Below are 14031 nucleotides of genomic sequence, written 5' to 3'. Positions count from 1 at the left end.
AACCTGGTCGTATTCACAGCACTCATCAGGTGACAGTATAAGTAATATTAGTTTGGCCCCTGCATGACTAGAGCAGAGGTTTGGTCTGCATCACCAGCATGAAGTCAGACCTTTTCCCGGTGCATGTTGGACTCCAGCAGGGCTGCCCTCTGTCACGGAGGGGCCAGAGGGATTCCGGTGTGGGGACAACAGGACTTCATCTCTGCTTTTTGCAGATGATGTTGTCCTGTTGGCTTCATTGAACCAGGACCTTCAGTGTGCACTGGGACAGTTTTGCAGCAGCGGAGTGTGAAGCAGCTCTCTGGGTGGGAGGAGAGCTCCCGCCCCAAGTGGGGTTTATGTATCTTGGGGTCTCATTCACGAGTGAGAGAAGGATTGAATGAGAAATTAGATTTTCTTTTTTTATTTATTCAAATTACATTCTTATTTTTTCTTATTTTTTTTTATTACAAATTATATTTTACATAAATAAATATGAATAAACAAATAGGTAACAAATAAAAATGTTAGCTACTTTGACAGAAATGAGATCGGAAGATATTTCAACCTACAACTCGAGCATGCCGGGGAGGTGTGGTATTACTCCGCCAGCGCAGTAACTTCCAGGTATCTTTGCTGGTTGCATGGCAACCCCAACGTGTAACTGTCCGCGGCAAAGTAAGCAGGTCCATTTCCCCAGAATGGCCTATTTTAAAGTGGGTTTAGTTGTTGAGTTGTGCTTTAATCACTGTTAGTTTAAACCTGTTGTGAGTGAAGCTGTGATCGTGGATGATCGCGGTTCTGTCCTGTTCCTGGATGCAGCGTTCACTGCGCCGCCATTTTTGTGGCGGTTTATCCAGAAGCCCATCCCCCTGGATGCATTTGCACCGGGAAACAGTCCGAGTGCTGCTTCTCTCAGCTCAGTGTGGGAAGCTCCAGGCTGCGTGCACGGTGCCGAAACATGGCCTCGCCAAGGACAATAACCATTGTTGCTCTTTCTATTGCTCTGGGTTTATTTTTCGTGTTTATGGGCACCATTAAGCTCACTCCGAGGCTAAGCAAAGATGCATACAGTGAGATGGTGAGTAGCGTTAAATGTTGCCCATGAAGTGTCCGCATCTGTGGGGGTTAGGACCATTGTTCTGTGCTGACTGCAGACGCGATATGCTCGGATAATGTGTTGACCTAAATAGTAAAAGATACGGAAAACGAACGCCTTCCTCAGATGCTCTTCTAATCTGCCCGCGTTTAAGCTACTATGTCCCGGTGGGGGATCCCGTGAGGTTTTATAAAACGTTGGACCTGCTGTATACATCCAGCTTTATATATGTTCACATAGTTAACGAGCTAGGCCTGCATATTTAAAAGCTATAAGATATAAGCTCTAACATCCATTGATTAACTGAGATGAATAAAACAAACGAATCTGCCACAAGCCAAAAGTGATTGCTGAAACATGGATGAATAAAGGGAACCTGAGCGTGGTAATGTGCTGTGACCTAGCAAAGATACGCAAGATAATCAACAGTGTTGAAAGTAACAGGGTGCTGTTTGTGTTCTGTATTCGGTTTCTTGTGAAGAACAACTTAGCAGATGAAGAGCAATGGCGGCGCATTCGAGCAATTTCTGTGAGGTGCACATGCGGATGCTGATGTTGAAGTTCCCTGCGATGGATGAGGATGGATGGCATGATTATAGGCGTAATTCATGCTTAGTGCAAACTAACAAGCTCACATGATATTTATTAATGATAATATGTACCGTTTAGCAGCATTAGTCTGAGTTTTAGTGCAGCCACAGTGATGCTGATGTTCTAAATGCTTGTGGGGTTGGAATTGGTGACCTTACATGATCTTGGAATGGCCTCACTGACATAAACCCGTTTTTTTACAGCCAGTAGTTACATGTCAGAGATATTTAAACGTATCTTTTTTTTGTTTCAGAAAAGGGCATACAAGAGCTATGCAAAGGCATTACCAGGCCTCAAAAAGATTGGGGTCAGCTCAGTCCTGCTACGCAAGATTATTGGTTCTCTGGAGGTGGGCTGCGGTGTGGTGCTCACCCTCGTGCCAGGCAAGCCGAAGGATGTGGCTAACTTCCTGCTGCTGCTGGTCATGCTGGCTGTTCTGTTCTTCCACCAGCTAGTAGGAGACCCCCTGAAACGGTACGCCCACGCGCTGGTCTTTGGTATTCTGCTCACCTGCCGACTGCTTATTGCTCGCCAGAGTGATGACCGGCCGGAGAGAGAGGAGAGCAGAGAAGAACAGCACATCAACGATCAGGAAAAGAACAAGGTCAAGCAGTCCTAAGGTTCGCTTTTGGTCCGAGCCACAGCAAAGGGAACCGGGTGCGCCTCTTTTGTAGTGATTGAAATTTTGAAGGAAACAGTCACTCCTAGTAATAACACCCCTTCACACACACATCCTCTGCTGGCTGACTGATTACTCTCAATTACTCCTCTGCACTCTTACTGTGAAACTGAGACCTCCTGCCCCCATAGATTCTCTGTATATCTGTGGACAATCATACCTGTGGATACTCCTGATGAGCTCATCTCGGTGTCACACTTTCCCTATTTATTTCAGTCCTACACTGTGTTTCATGTGTTTTCTGTATGAATTTCATTCATGTTCTCATTTGATTTGTGAATGCTCTTTTTCATGAAGAAACCTTTGTATCTTGTTTTTCTAATTTGTTTTTTATACTGTAGGTAGGAGACACTGATAATAAATTTCAAGCATGTTTCATTTGGTCAAGAATATAAAAGAGAAACCCAAATGAGCACTGTTGAAAGAACTTTTATACTAACTATACATCAAGTAGTATCACATATCTGTGTCTCTGTTTTGGTGTGGTGTTACCAGAAGGCCGTTTTAGAAATAAGAAACCACATAACCTCTGGTTCATTTTTCATTTCAGTAGATTTTTGCAGAAGTCTGCATGACGTCCTTTCTCCCACAGTAAAATAAGCTGAATATCCTCCCTCTCCTTTTCAGTTGAGCTCACAGTGAAGTTGTTTAGGTGGAAAGGACAGCAGGTGCTGCCTCAGGTGTCTGCTGCCAGCTTGTACAGCAGAACAAATCAAAATATAATGTCTTTTTTTTGCCTGTTAAAATTGAATTTTACCAGTTGTAATTCACTGTTTTAAAAAGTCTTAAAAAGGATATTCTACTCATGGGTGCGGGTTAAATATTTTGTCTCCAATGATATGAAGAGAATTCCTATTGCAGTTTAAATCAATGACAATTTTGAGGTTCAAAATATTTCTGTAAATGGTATACTAAAAATAAAGAATTGGACTTAATATTGCCTGTTTCATTAGCATGCTTACATTTCATTCAGTTAAATGTATCTTGAGTGTGCAATATTGGATGCAGTTATAGGACTAAATATTATTCCTGCAGACTTTCCCTGTGCTTGGGAATAAGGAATTTGTTTCCTGTTTTATATGAATTACAGTTAACCCCATTTTTAGTACTGGCCCTGTGCGTGAGCAGAAACCAATGAGGGGACTGAGGGCAGAGAGGAAAGGGTCTTTCTGTGGTCACAAGACAAGTGAAAGGATTTCGTCCTTGTTCCTCCTCTTCAGCATCACAAGAGTGGACGTCAGGTATAATTTGGGTAAAAGTTCGAAGAGGGCATCAACCTTTAAAATAATGTATTATTCACTGCCCCAACAGGCAAATTGTCACTTTGATGGTAGTAGAACGGCAAGAGAAGCATTTCCCTGCATTCAGTTCTTGTGTCTGTCCTTTGGTGTTGCAGGGTTCAGGTATTTTACAGTTTTGAGTTAATCAGTTTTTTGATGTTTGGTAAGATTTAACACACCTTTTGTATATCTTACCAAGGGCTCTGGATTCATATAACTGCGGTTACTGTTTATGATATTTTGAAGCCAAGAAAGAATGAATCTGAAAATGTCTTATTATTAAAATGCCTATATTTTTTTATGGATAATAAAAATAATTGTTTCACTTGAAGAGATGTGTGACCTCAGTAAAAATGAGTTCAACTGAATGTCATTTTCAGTATACCTTAAAAATCGACTTTATTTTTAAAGGTTAAATGACATCTGTAGTCCAGGGAGTGACTACATTCACTCTTCCGGGTAAACAAAATGACTTCAACTCCCATGAGGCATCATGACCCGGCAAACTATACTGCGCACGCGCAGAGTAAACGGTCGCATTTTTTGAATGGCTGAAGACAGAATGGAGCACAGTGTTTTTAAGTTTCAGCTAAGTTGAAATGGCGTATCCTCAAAACACGTCGGATTCGGAGCGATCGTCTTTAAGTGACCAGTCTGTGTCCAGTCGGAGCTTTAACAGAAGTTTAAGGGTCGCAGAAAAGAAGAGGAGGAAGGACACGGCGGAGGATCCGTTCTTTCTGGCCTTGAAGTACTTTTCTGACGGTAGGACTCAGGTGTAGGATAATGTTAGCGTTATTGCTTCCAATCGTACCTCTGAACGGGTTAGATTCAAAAGCATATAATAAAGGATTACGATGAACAAATATGGCCACAGAAGACTGCGTGGGGGATATAAGCTCTTTTGCTAATTTTATCCTTTCCGTGTTAGTTTGTCTAAAAACAAGAGTTCCATAACAAAAATCGCAAAAACACTTGAAGTTCCTCATTTAGTGTTTTCCAAAGACTTATCCAGGTATATAGTTGAGAAAGTATTCCTGTGTCATTAATAACGATTCAATCTATAATCAAAACAAAGAAGATGGCGGCCCCCTACAGTAACGAAGTGATGGTTTTGTTTTCTGTGTGGCCTGCTAATATGTAACCTAATGGTTACCATTGTTTTAGGTTTAGATTTGGAGAAAGAGTCGAGAGATGTGATGTTCCTTAAATTAAGTGTTTTTTTTTACTTGCTTGAGATAGAATAGTTGCCTGACATCACATTATAAACTGACTGGCTGACTGACAACATTACCTATTTGGTCTTAAAAAAAACAGTTTTTAGAAAACACTCAGACTCTGACCGCCTGTCTCTCCTGTAGTTGAAGCAGGGACTCCTGTGACCGGTAATGATGAGCTGGAGAGGAACCTGGTGCTGGTGGAGAAGGTGGCCCACAGTAAGGGACTTTCCCCAGAGGCCATTTCCATTATGCTGGAGTTTGCCATGAGCCTGCGCATGGGTAAGATGCTCATTATAGAGCAGCTGAGAACTGAGTGTTACTGTAACTCTGGAGCATATAACAGAGTGAATAGACTTGTAACTGTAAGCCAGCTGCACAGGGAAACCTGTAATACCATCCTTGTTCGGCTCTTTGTACAGAAATGTAAGAGGAGCAAGCAAGTGAGCTTGTTGGACATACTGCGAGTTTAACAATTGTAACACGCTTATTCACATCTTATTCAGTTTAAATCCAAAAACAAGCTTTGATCAGAGAAGTATTAGTAGGTGAGAGGTAGAAGCAGAGAATTGCATGTGTGGAACACACTGTAGACTGCCTTTATTCTTCTCAATACTGTAAACCTGTCCTTTTCTTTTGTGCAGGAAATAGTCCATGTGTCCGGGTGCTGAAATGTCTCATTCCTGCATCTTTGGTGCCTCAGGACGCTATTGTCCGGGGAGTGGTTTGGCTTTGTGTTGGGAAAATACCTATTGCCACTCAGGTAATTGCTGATAAGCACAATGATATTGATTGAAACACCAACCTTTTTTTTTAAAACAAAGATATAATAAAGAGAACTTTTGTTTTTCAATTGTTTTTTTTAGTAATATAATAAATCTGTTCTTAAAACTTGCTATTTATATGTTAAGAGATAAGATTTATTAGTTCCCCACAGGAGAATATTGTTAATTGTAAACATTTTTCTATTTTCAGGTCCTTTTCATAAAGTGGGTGTTGACCATATTTGACCTGGTTGATGCAAAAGATCAGCTTCGAGCTATTTATGGCTTCATTTTCAGCTTCATCACAGAGGAAAATCTGGTACGTGTGCTGTGGATCTTAGCAAAAACTGATAGCACGACGAGCAGTTTGTACACAAGTGCACACATAACAATCTGAACAACTGTCGATTTTAAACTTTTTTAGCTGATTGTACTTCTACATCAAGCCATGACTTCTTCTGTTCTGTATATTTCTTTCAGTGTCCTTTTATTTGCCATCTCTTGTATCTTTTGACAAGAAAGGAAAATGGTAAGAAGGAACAAATAGCTTTTGTTCTCTGAAATGATTCACATTTTATGATTTGCTGCATTTACTTTGATTTTTATTAACAGCTTTTTTTTTGTAGTGCGGGTCTTCAGAGTTAGGAAGCTCCTGGAGTTACAGTCTAAACTGGTAAACATCCTGCACATTTGATTTAATGTACAGCTATTGAGCAACACAACTATGCAATTTATTTAGACAGACATATTTAGAAATTGTTTTAGTGCCAAAATGTAGAATGCGACTGTTACTGTACGCATCGCTGGTTATTGTATTGTCTTGTTACATGTGCTGATTCTTGTTTCCTCAGGGAAGGCAGCCATTCCTCATACACCTGCTGTCACTTTACAAAGTGTTTTGTCCTGAACTAGTGACACTTTCCATTCCATCACGGATGAAGGTGTGTACTAAAGCTGGATCCATACTCCACGAGAACAGAGAACTTCCTTCCCCCTGCCGATGTTACGCCCACAAAATTCATTTTTCTCTCGGCCCGCCCGTTGTGCAGCGCTCTCGGACACATGGCCCGGGCAGAACTCTCTCATGGCTGTGCGTCAACCATGCTGTGATTGGTCGGAATTTATTGTGGGCGTGATGAATGTGGAGAAGCGCAAGCGCTTCTGCAGGTGCAGAACACACAGACAGAAGGAGGAAGTACAACGACGATGGACAGTTTAGATGAGCAGCTGGCAAACAGCTGCTGGAAGGAGAAACACAGTGCACAGAGAAGAGTGTCTGTCCAAAAGGTGGCGATAAAAATTAATCCCAGTATTGATCATGGTGTTACAGTGGCTCGTGCACATTAAACACCAGGAGACAGGATGTATTATTGCAGACAGTCATCCACACGTTCAGAGAATTAAACTCACACAGGCCAGAGGTCTGCTACAGTCAGCTACACTGATCTTCTATCTATTGTCATGCTGTGCGCCCTCTTCCCTGAGCATTATCAGCTCGGTAGGCCAGGTAACCACGACTGTGCTCACAATTTGCAATACAATTGCATTGTCAACCTTTTGTGTGTGACGTGCGCTGCGTAGGAGGGCTGTATGAGGAGTTCTGCACACACAAGTCTCGCGGAGTATGGTACCTCTGTGCCGAAATGAACTTTTTTTTTACTCTTACCACCCGTGGAGCTCTCTGTTCTCTGTTCTCGTGGAGTATAGAACAGCCTTAAGATTGTGAATGTCATTTCAACACCATTTCATCAGCTCTAAAACACTGAAGGAATACATGTTTTTTTTGTTTTCTTTCAGAGTGGATTTAGGAACCACAATTCCACCTGGAAATCTGTGTTGACTGGTGTTCAGAAGAGAAATGGATTTCACATTCCCTCCAGTGTGGCGTTCACAATTAAAGACAAGACCAGCTCTAGGAAAAGAGTATGTCTGATAAAGTTGTTGTCAGTCACCCCTGCTACATTTCATTTACTGCTGTTGCTTGTCAGTTTCATTCCTGAATTTCATCAGCTCTAAAGGCTCTTTCCTGTATGGTTGCAGGGAGCAATGTAGTCAGATGACCAAGAATTTCCAAGAGAATGAATTTGTATTAGGCCAGTTGTGTTGATATTTGTACCCTTATCTTTATCATTTTTGTGCTTTCTTAGAAACACTGCCACCTGGAATTGCCGGCACTGACTTCTGTAGCCAATAAAGAAGCTCAGACTGAGCAGTTTTCCAGCAAGAAGGTGGTGCCCCTGGTGCAGCTCCACTCCTTTTCACAGCTTCTGGAAAATCTACATTGTATAGAGGTAATTCCTGCTTGGATAAAGTTCAGCATCTGTGTGATGTGGATAAATGGCACAATAATAGTTTGGCTATGTTAGTGGTATAGGATTAGACTAAGGAAAAACTCTCACTCTCTCTCTCTCCCTCTCTCCCTCTTGCCCTATTGTGATGTATCCTCACAACCACATGGTGGTGCTGTGTTACTGTTCTTGTGGTCCACATTGTACATGAACAACTCACAGCAGAAGTGCCTGTGGCTGTAATTCACTTATTAGATTAGAACATAAGCCGACTTCATGAGCAGAGTGCTTGTCATTTCTTTTTAAACAGGCCATTGCTTTTTGTTTTCACAGATATTGTCAGTGGTTTATCTGCCCTTTATGATTAATGAAAGCAAAGGGCCTGAGATGAGACGTATCTGAGTAATGCGCTGGACAAAGTTACAGAGCAAATGGTCATTTTAAGAGTGCCCTCCATACATTTCTATTTGCCCTGCATACCCAGTGACCCGATAAACTAATATAAGTCATTTTAAATGGCTTGCAGATTTTTATGCATCATGCTACATAAATTCACCTCATTCACTGCACTACAGACCCAATGAGAACAATGTGGCTTTTTGGAAGGGTGATGGCACCACGTGTTGCCCAATAGTTCTACTTTGTTTGGGGAAACAGATGAGTGCAATCGATCAGTCATAAAGGATCATTGATTATTTCCCTCACTGCCTGTAGGATGGTGCCTTCTCAGTTCAGCAGCACAGTTTCTCTATTATTATTGAGGAGTTGAGTTGTGTCCATTTATTGTCCTTCAAATTTTGAGGCAGCTGTTAATGCTTAGTGAGGGATTGCATATTTAGTGTGATGTCCCAGTACTGCTGTCATGATTTGTTAGAGCACTCCTTTGACTATTTCATAATTTTACTTTTCATTTTCTGTATTTCCTGTTTGTCACCTCCAGCTGCCTGCTCAGATGGGCTCACTGCTGGGTTCCACTCTGGCACTGCACTATCTAGACTGTGTGCAGGACGAGTCTGCCCTCCTACGCCTTAACTTCTGGCTAGGCTACGCTTTTCATGAAGGTAAGTTGGCGTGGGTGGGGCAACGACTGATCTTCTCTTCTGACATCTTCTATCCTCCAGAGACCGTATATCCAAGGCAAAGCTGACCTTCAGTTGAACCCCGACATGTTACTTACCGTAGTTGGCATATCAAAGGGATTCTTTCACAGAAAGGTTTAAAGAGACTTGAGGGAGAGTCTCGCTGTGTAAAGATGCCACTTTGTTTTATTCCCTTGACTTTTCTGCTGTTTAAATACCATTTTTGCTGTTTTATTTATCCCAGAATTTTTGTTCTGTGGGGATGGAGGAACCACCCAGAATTCAGAAGAAGCTCTCCAGTTTTTGAACAAGTTGCTATCTGCGCAGCACTTTCTTCAGGTGTGTCTCATGATCCTGTATTCCTGCAGCCACATGTTTAGCTTAAATCTGCTGTGTTCACTTCATGTTGTCATTAATTTCCTCCACCAGGAGGGGTTTTCCAGTTCAGAATCTTTCCTCTACAAATTCCTGAAGGTCTGGGATGGTTCCCTGCTCTGTCCGCAGATCCTCGCCCTGCTGAGCAATATTCCTGTTGTCCCAAGTTCCCGTAAGCTTCAATCCTTTTGTCTGTCAAACACACGTATTGATTCTTTTCCGCTTGGCCTTGCAGCCCTCACATTAGTAAAGCCTGTGTTTTGCATTGTAAAAGATAAATCATACAATAAGTACAGCTCTAAAGCTTTTGTCATCTTCATTTCAGAAATCGGAACCATTCTGTTCGAGCCTCTCATGCAGCTCTTCTTGACATCCTCACTATTTTTCAAGGTAGGCATTCCTTTCTAAAGCACAAGTGTTCTCCTGCTATCGTTCTCGAATTACAAAACAGCTCTGCTGATAGAAAAGACTCAGTCTTGCTCTCATAAAGCATCTTTATAGGTCCTGTTTTACTGTGGTTCACAGTTTAAACCAACCTGTGCCTTTTCTCCATGCCATGTCTCTGCAGTGTGGATTGATGGAGTGTCTAAACAATATGCTGTTGAAGTGGCTGACCTGGCACTCAGTTTATGCTCTGGAGGACGATCTGGACATCAGCCTCAACAGCCACACATCCATGTGAGTCTACTTTATGCTTCTTGTTCACCTCCTGAGCATTAAGCAACAACACCAGACTTGAAAATACTTTGTGTATTAAGCTGAGAGCATAAAAGTTATGGCTCCTGAAACTTGTACTTTGGAGCCAAGAAATGCCTCCTCGCACTCGATTACACAGATGTTGTAAAAAGACCTCACACATTTAGTTAAATGTCAAGCCTTTTGTTATAACATTTTGCACTTTTCATTCTTTAATGAGCCAATAAAATCTTGACTAAAAACCTGCACCAGTCTATAAAGTAACCTTTTATCTTGAATTCAAGCCACGTCTCGGCCACTCCTCCAGTACAGTAGATGTATTGACATGTTGTCTCATTTGGTTTTGAATTTAATTATTCATCAAATCTTTTTAATTAAAATGTGTTTAGAGACACAATTAGCCCCAGAAGCAGGTTCAATGATTTTTTCAGCTTTCAATTTAAAGGGAGGAGTTAGTCAATTACCTTTAAATGCCTGGGCTTCGTTGCAGGTTTAATCCCGCATCAAGTGGAAGAATCCATTTTTATTCACTGCCTTTTAGTATTTAGCCAGTATCAATTACCTCATCCCTGAGTGCAACTCAGAGAAAAATCATTGATTATAGATCGAGTTTGTTCACACTTTTGCCAACATTAGTCTTTATTTGTTTGTTTGTTGTTTTGTGTTTCTGTAGCTGATCTGGGCATTTTACCAGAATAATGCTTCAAGTTTCACTTAACAATGTTTCTTAAATGTAGCTGTACCGGCTAAAGTGTGGCTGACTCTTTCCCAGAAACATGACTCTGTCCGGGTTCAAGGATTCAGTGATGGAGTTGGTTCATTTTGTGGGTCGGCTGGCCTCGGTGGGACTTCAGCTTGAAGGATGCCATGCTCTCCTCCTCAGCTTCATCCTAGACTTCTATGAGACGGTAAAGATGCTAAAGCTAATGTTTAAATTGTCCCAAAAGTTAAAAATCAGTTCTCTATTTAAATATTTGTTTTTTGAACTGTAGAAGCCATTCTCACCCTTAATCTGACTACTTATTTACAAGGCCTGGAGTTTGTTCACAGCCTGGCGTTATAGGGAAAACATACACATACACCCAGACTGACAATGATCTTTACATTGAAGTGGGATGCATCTTGTGTCCAGCAGTGGAATATTTAGTATGAAGAAAAAAGTTGTATTTTTAAAGTTTGGATAAGCAAATGTGTTTAATTATCTTTTTAATATTAATGTAATAACTTCCTGCAGTTTGTACTGGTTGCTTGGCAAGCTTTCATAATGTTTTGCATCCGACTGAGAAGGACGACTTTCATTAACTTAAACAGGAGATCCCAGAATCTTCAACATAATATAAGCATAAAAAGGATCTGATTGCAAGAACAGTTTAAATATCTAACAAAGTAGAGCCATAGTAGAAACTTCATTTGATTCTTTTTTTGTGTGTGTGTGTGAGCTTACTGTATATTTTTCTCCTATGGCAGGTGTGCGACACATTCCAGAAGTACGGCCTCCCCCTCGTCATAGTCCCTCCACCTGGAGTTTTCTATCCGGCCCTGTTTGCCACTGACCCTGTCAGTGTGGACCGCCTGGCCTACATTATGTACAGGTACATGTACTTTTCATCTGGCATGAGCTGATCTCCATGCATACATTAGCAGTATCCTAAATGTAGTATGTCATATGCTTATGCATATTTGATGGCGGAACAGAACTGGAATCAAATAGCTTCATTGCACTTACATGTTAACGTACTGTATGATTTATGATGAGAGGCTAAGAGGCAATACACTTGAGCCCTCTTCTGCCTTTTCATGTAGAATTCAAGCATCATTCTAGGCTACAATAACAAAAATCTGTATAGTGTTGGTTAATTGACTACACCCCAGGGTTCTGAAATCATTTTACCAGCTATGTGCGAAGCTGGCACGGCAGAAGGAAATTGGAACATAATTGAATGGTATTTTTTTTTCCTAACAGACCATAGAGAACAAGCTGTTTTGCAGTGATTCATGATCACAGAAGCCACTGGTCTTTGACTGTTTTTCTTTTGTTCAGGTACAAAGTGAACCTGATGTCAGCCAAGAGCCAAGAGAAACTGACAAAGGTAAAGACAAATGTGCATGTTTGAATGTAATTGCAGCTGCTTTTATATTAGCATGTTTTTTAGGATGTAATAGCTTGGCACCTAATAGTGAGTGCACCTGTGATTAACTTGCGATTTTTTAGGAATCTACAAGCATCTAGCTAAACCTGATAACCTTAACCAGAGGGGGACTTTGAAATGTGATTTTAATAAAGCTGCCGTTGCGAGCGAGGCAGCCCGAAAATGTCATTGGGACTTTTTGTTTAGAAAAATGAACTTGGAAAATGGCATGCAAATTAATCATTATAACAAACATTAGGTGTGTGTGTGTGTATAGCTGGATGCTTTCTTTCATTGTTGGTTTCTCCTCACCCTGGCTCTCCTTCCAATCCCATTTTATAGCAGGCCTTTCATATCAGTCGCCAGACTTTCTGCGAGTTCAACCAGTCTCTGGTCGTCATGGTCAACTGCCTGTGGAACTCCAAGATGTTTAATCCGGGCATGGCTGTGCAGCTGGGAGACGAACTTCTGCTCAAAAGCAATGTGCCACAGTACTGGGCGAGCTTCGACCTCATCCACCACCCTGCCTTCATGAGCTACGCTGTTGACTTTCACCAGAAGGTGAGTGTGCAGCACTGAGGTCTGGATTTGGTTCATGCTGTGTTTGTTTCCAGACTTCACTTGATGGATCAACACCCAGCTGGTCCGTACAGTTTGATTTAATAGACTTGCAGGCAAGACAAATGTGGTATTAATGTATCTTTGAGAGACTATGCATTAATACAGAGGAGTATTTTATTATTAATAGACAGTGCATGAGATGTGATGTTCATCATGTTTAATAATACACACATCTTTTTTTGGTTCTGTCCGGCTGCAGCATCCAGCAGTGATCTTATGAGATTTACTACAGTTGGCTGACAATGAATATTAATATTCTCTTTTTATCAGTGCTGGCCAGAGAGACAGGACATGGACCTCAGCTCCATAAAGGTATGAGAGGTTGCCTTTTCAATTCTTTAAAACAGACTTCACAAGTAATTTGAAGTGCTTCTGTCAAACATCCCGGGTTATATGAAACAGTCTTTGATCGTACAGATCGTCAGATGTCTTAGATGTATGTTCCTCTGTGTGTTTCAGCACTCAAAGCCATGGAGCTGGTACCTGGAGTATCTGTTCACCCAGGGTTACGAAGGCCTTAAACACTTTTTTCAGACTAACATCAGCCAGCAGATGACAGCAGGCGACGGGCAGAGCAACACACAGCAGAAGTAGAAGCTCAGATGTAAAAGAACCACTTCCATCTTATACATTTTTTCAAAGACTAGTACATATTTCATTGCTTCGTCTCAACTAATATCCCAAACGGCCACATAAAAGTGTCAGTTGGCTTCTAAGCTTGCTTCTTGCAAATGATCTGTATAGCTTTTTCTGTACATATATGTATGTGTTTTATTTAGTATTATTGTTCTTGAAGTGATGACAGATCATTCTTTTTGTGTTGACGTTGGCAAAACTCAACTCTTGCACATTGTTGTAAATAAATAAGTGTAAGACTTTTACTTTAGACTCAAATAAAACCAGTCTGTCGGTATCCACTGCTGGGAATTTCTGATTCTGGCTCTACCATCTGGAAAATGAGGAACCCATCTGGATGGTTAATAGTCCCCTTGATCCTCGACTACTTTAGAAAATGCTGAGTAAAATCACTGCAGGTACACACTGCGATGTTGTAGCCTGACTCAGCACACATCAAATACTGTTGTGCCTGTGTGTGAAGAAACAGGCAGGGAAGGATAGTGACTAAGAACTTAATGGAAACTTAGGAATATAGTAAATGTAGAAACTGTCATCATTGATTTAACATGTGCTTTAAACATGATTATAAATGCTGCATGTGACGGTGACAACAGAAATG

The 14031-nt window shown here is 41.2% G+C and overlaps 2 protein-coding genes across 2 annotated transcripts; both read left to right on the top strand.

Moving 5' to 3' along the window:
* The first annotated feature begins 880 nt into the window (after positions 1-880).
* tmem35 (transmembrane protein 35) lies at positions 881-3155 on the top strand. The gene is made up of 2 exons (XM_028416588.1): positions 881-1060; positions 1923-3155. The coding sequence occupies exons 1-2, from the start codon at positions 941-943 to the stop codon at positions 2286-2288; spliced, it is 486 nt and encodes a 161-aa protein (XP_028272389.1). The 5' UTR covers positions 881-940; the 3' UTR covers positions 2289-3155.
* A 1030-nt stretch (positions 3156-4185) lies between these two features.
* On the top strand, positions 4186-13789 carry cenpi (centromere protein I). Its single transcript, XM_028416470.1, has 20 exons — positions 4186-4390; positions 4987-5124; positions 5487-5605; positions 5818-5925; positions 6087-6135; positions 6233-6279; positions 6458-6547; positions 7404-7529; positions 7754-7897; positions 8835-8955; positions 9218-9312; positions 9403-9520; positions 9674-9738; positions 9917-10026; positions 10817-10952; positions 11512-11636; positions 12086-12134; positions 12516-12734; positions 13065-13106; positions 13254-13789. The coding sequence occupies exons 1-20, from the start codon at positions 4228-4230 to the stop codon at positions 13386-13388; spliced, it is 2199 nt and encodes a 732-aa protein (XP_028272271.1). The 5' UTR covers positions 4186-4227; the 3' UTR covers positions 13389-13789.
* The last annotated feature ends 242 nt before the right edge of the window (positions 13790-14031 follow it).

The sequence above is a fragment of the Parambassis ranga genome, chromosome 10 (assembly GCF_900634625.1).
Source record: "Parambassis ranga chromosome 10, fParRan2.1, whole genome shotgun sequence".
Lineage (NCBI taxonomy): Eukaryota > Metazoa > Chordata > Actinopteri > Ambassidae > Parambassis > Parambassis ranga.
This window is presented reverse-complemented; position numbering and strand designations above follow the sequence as displayed.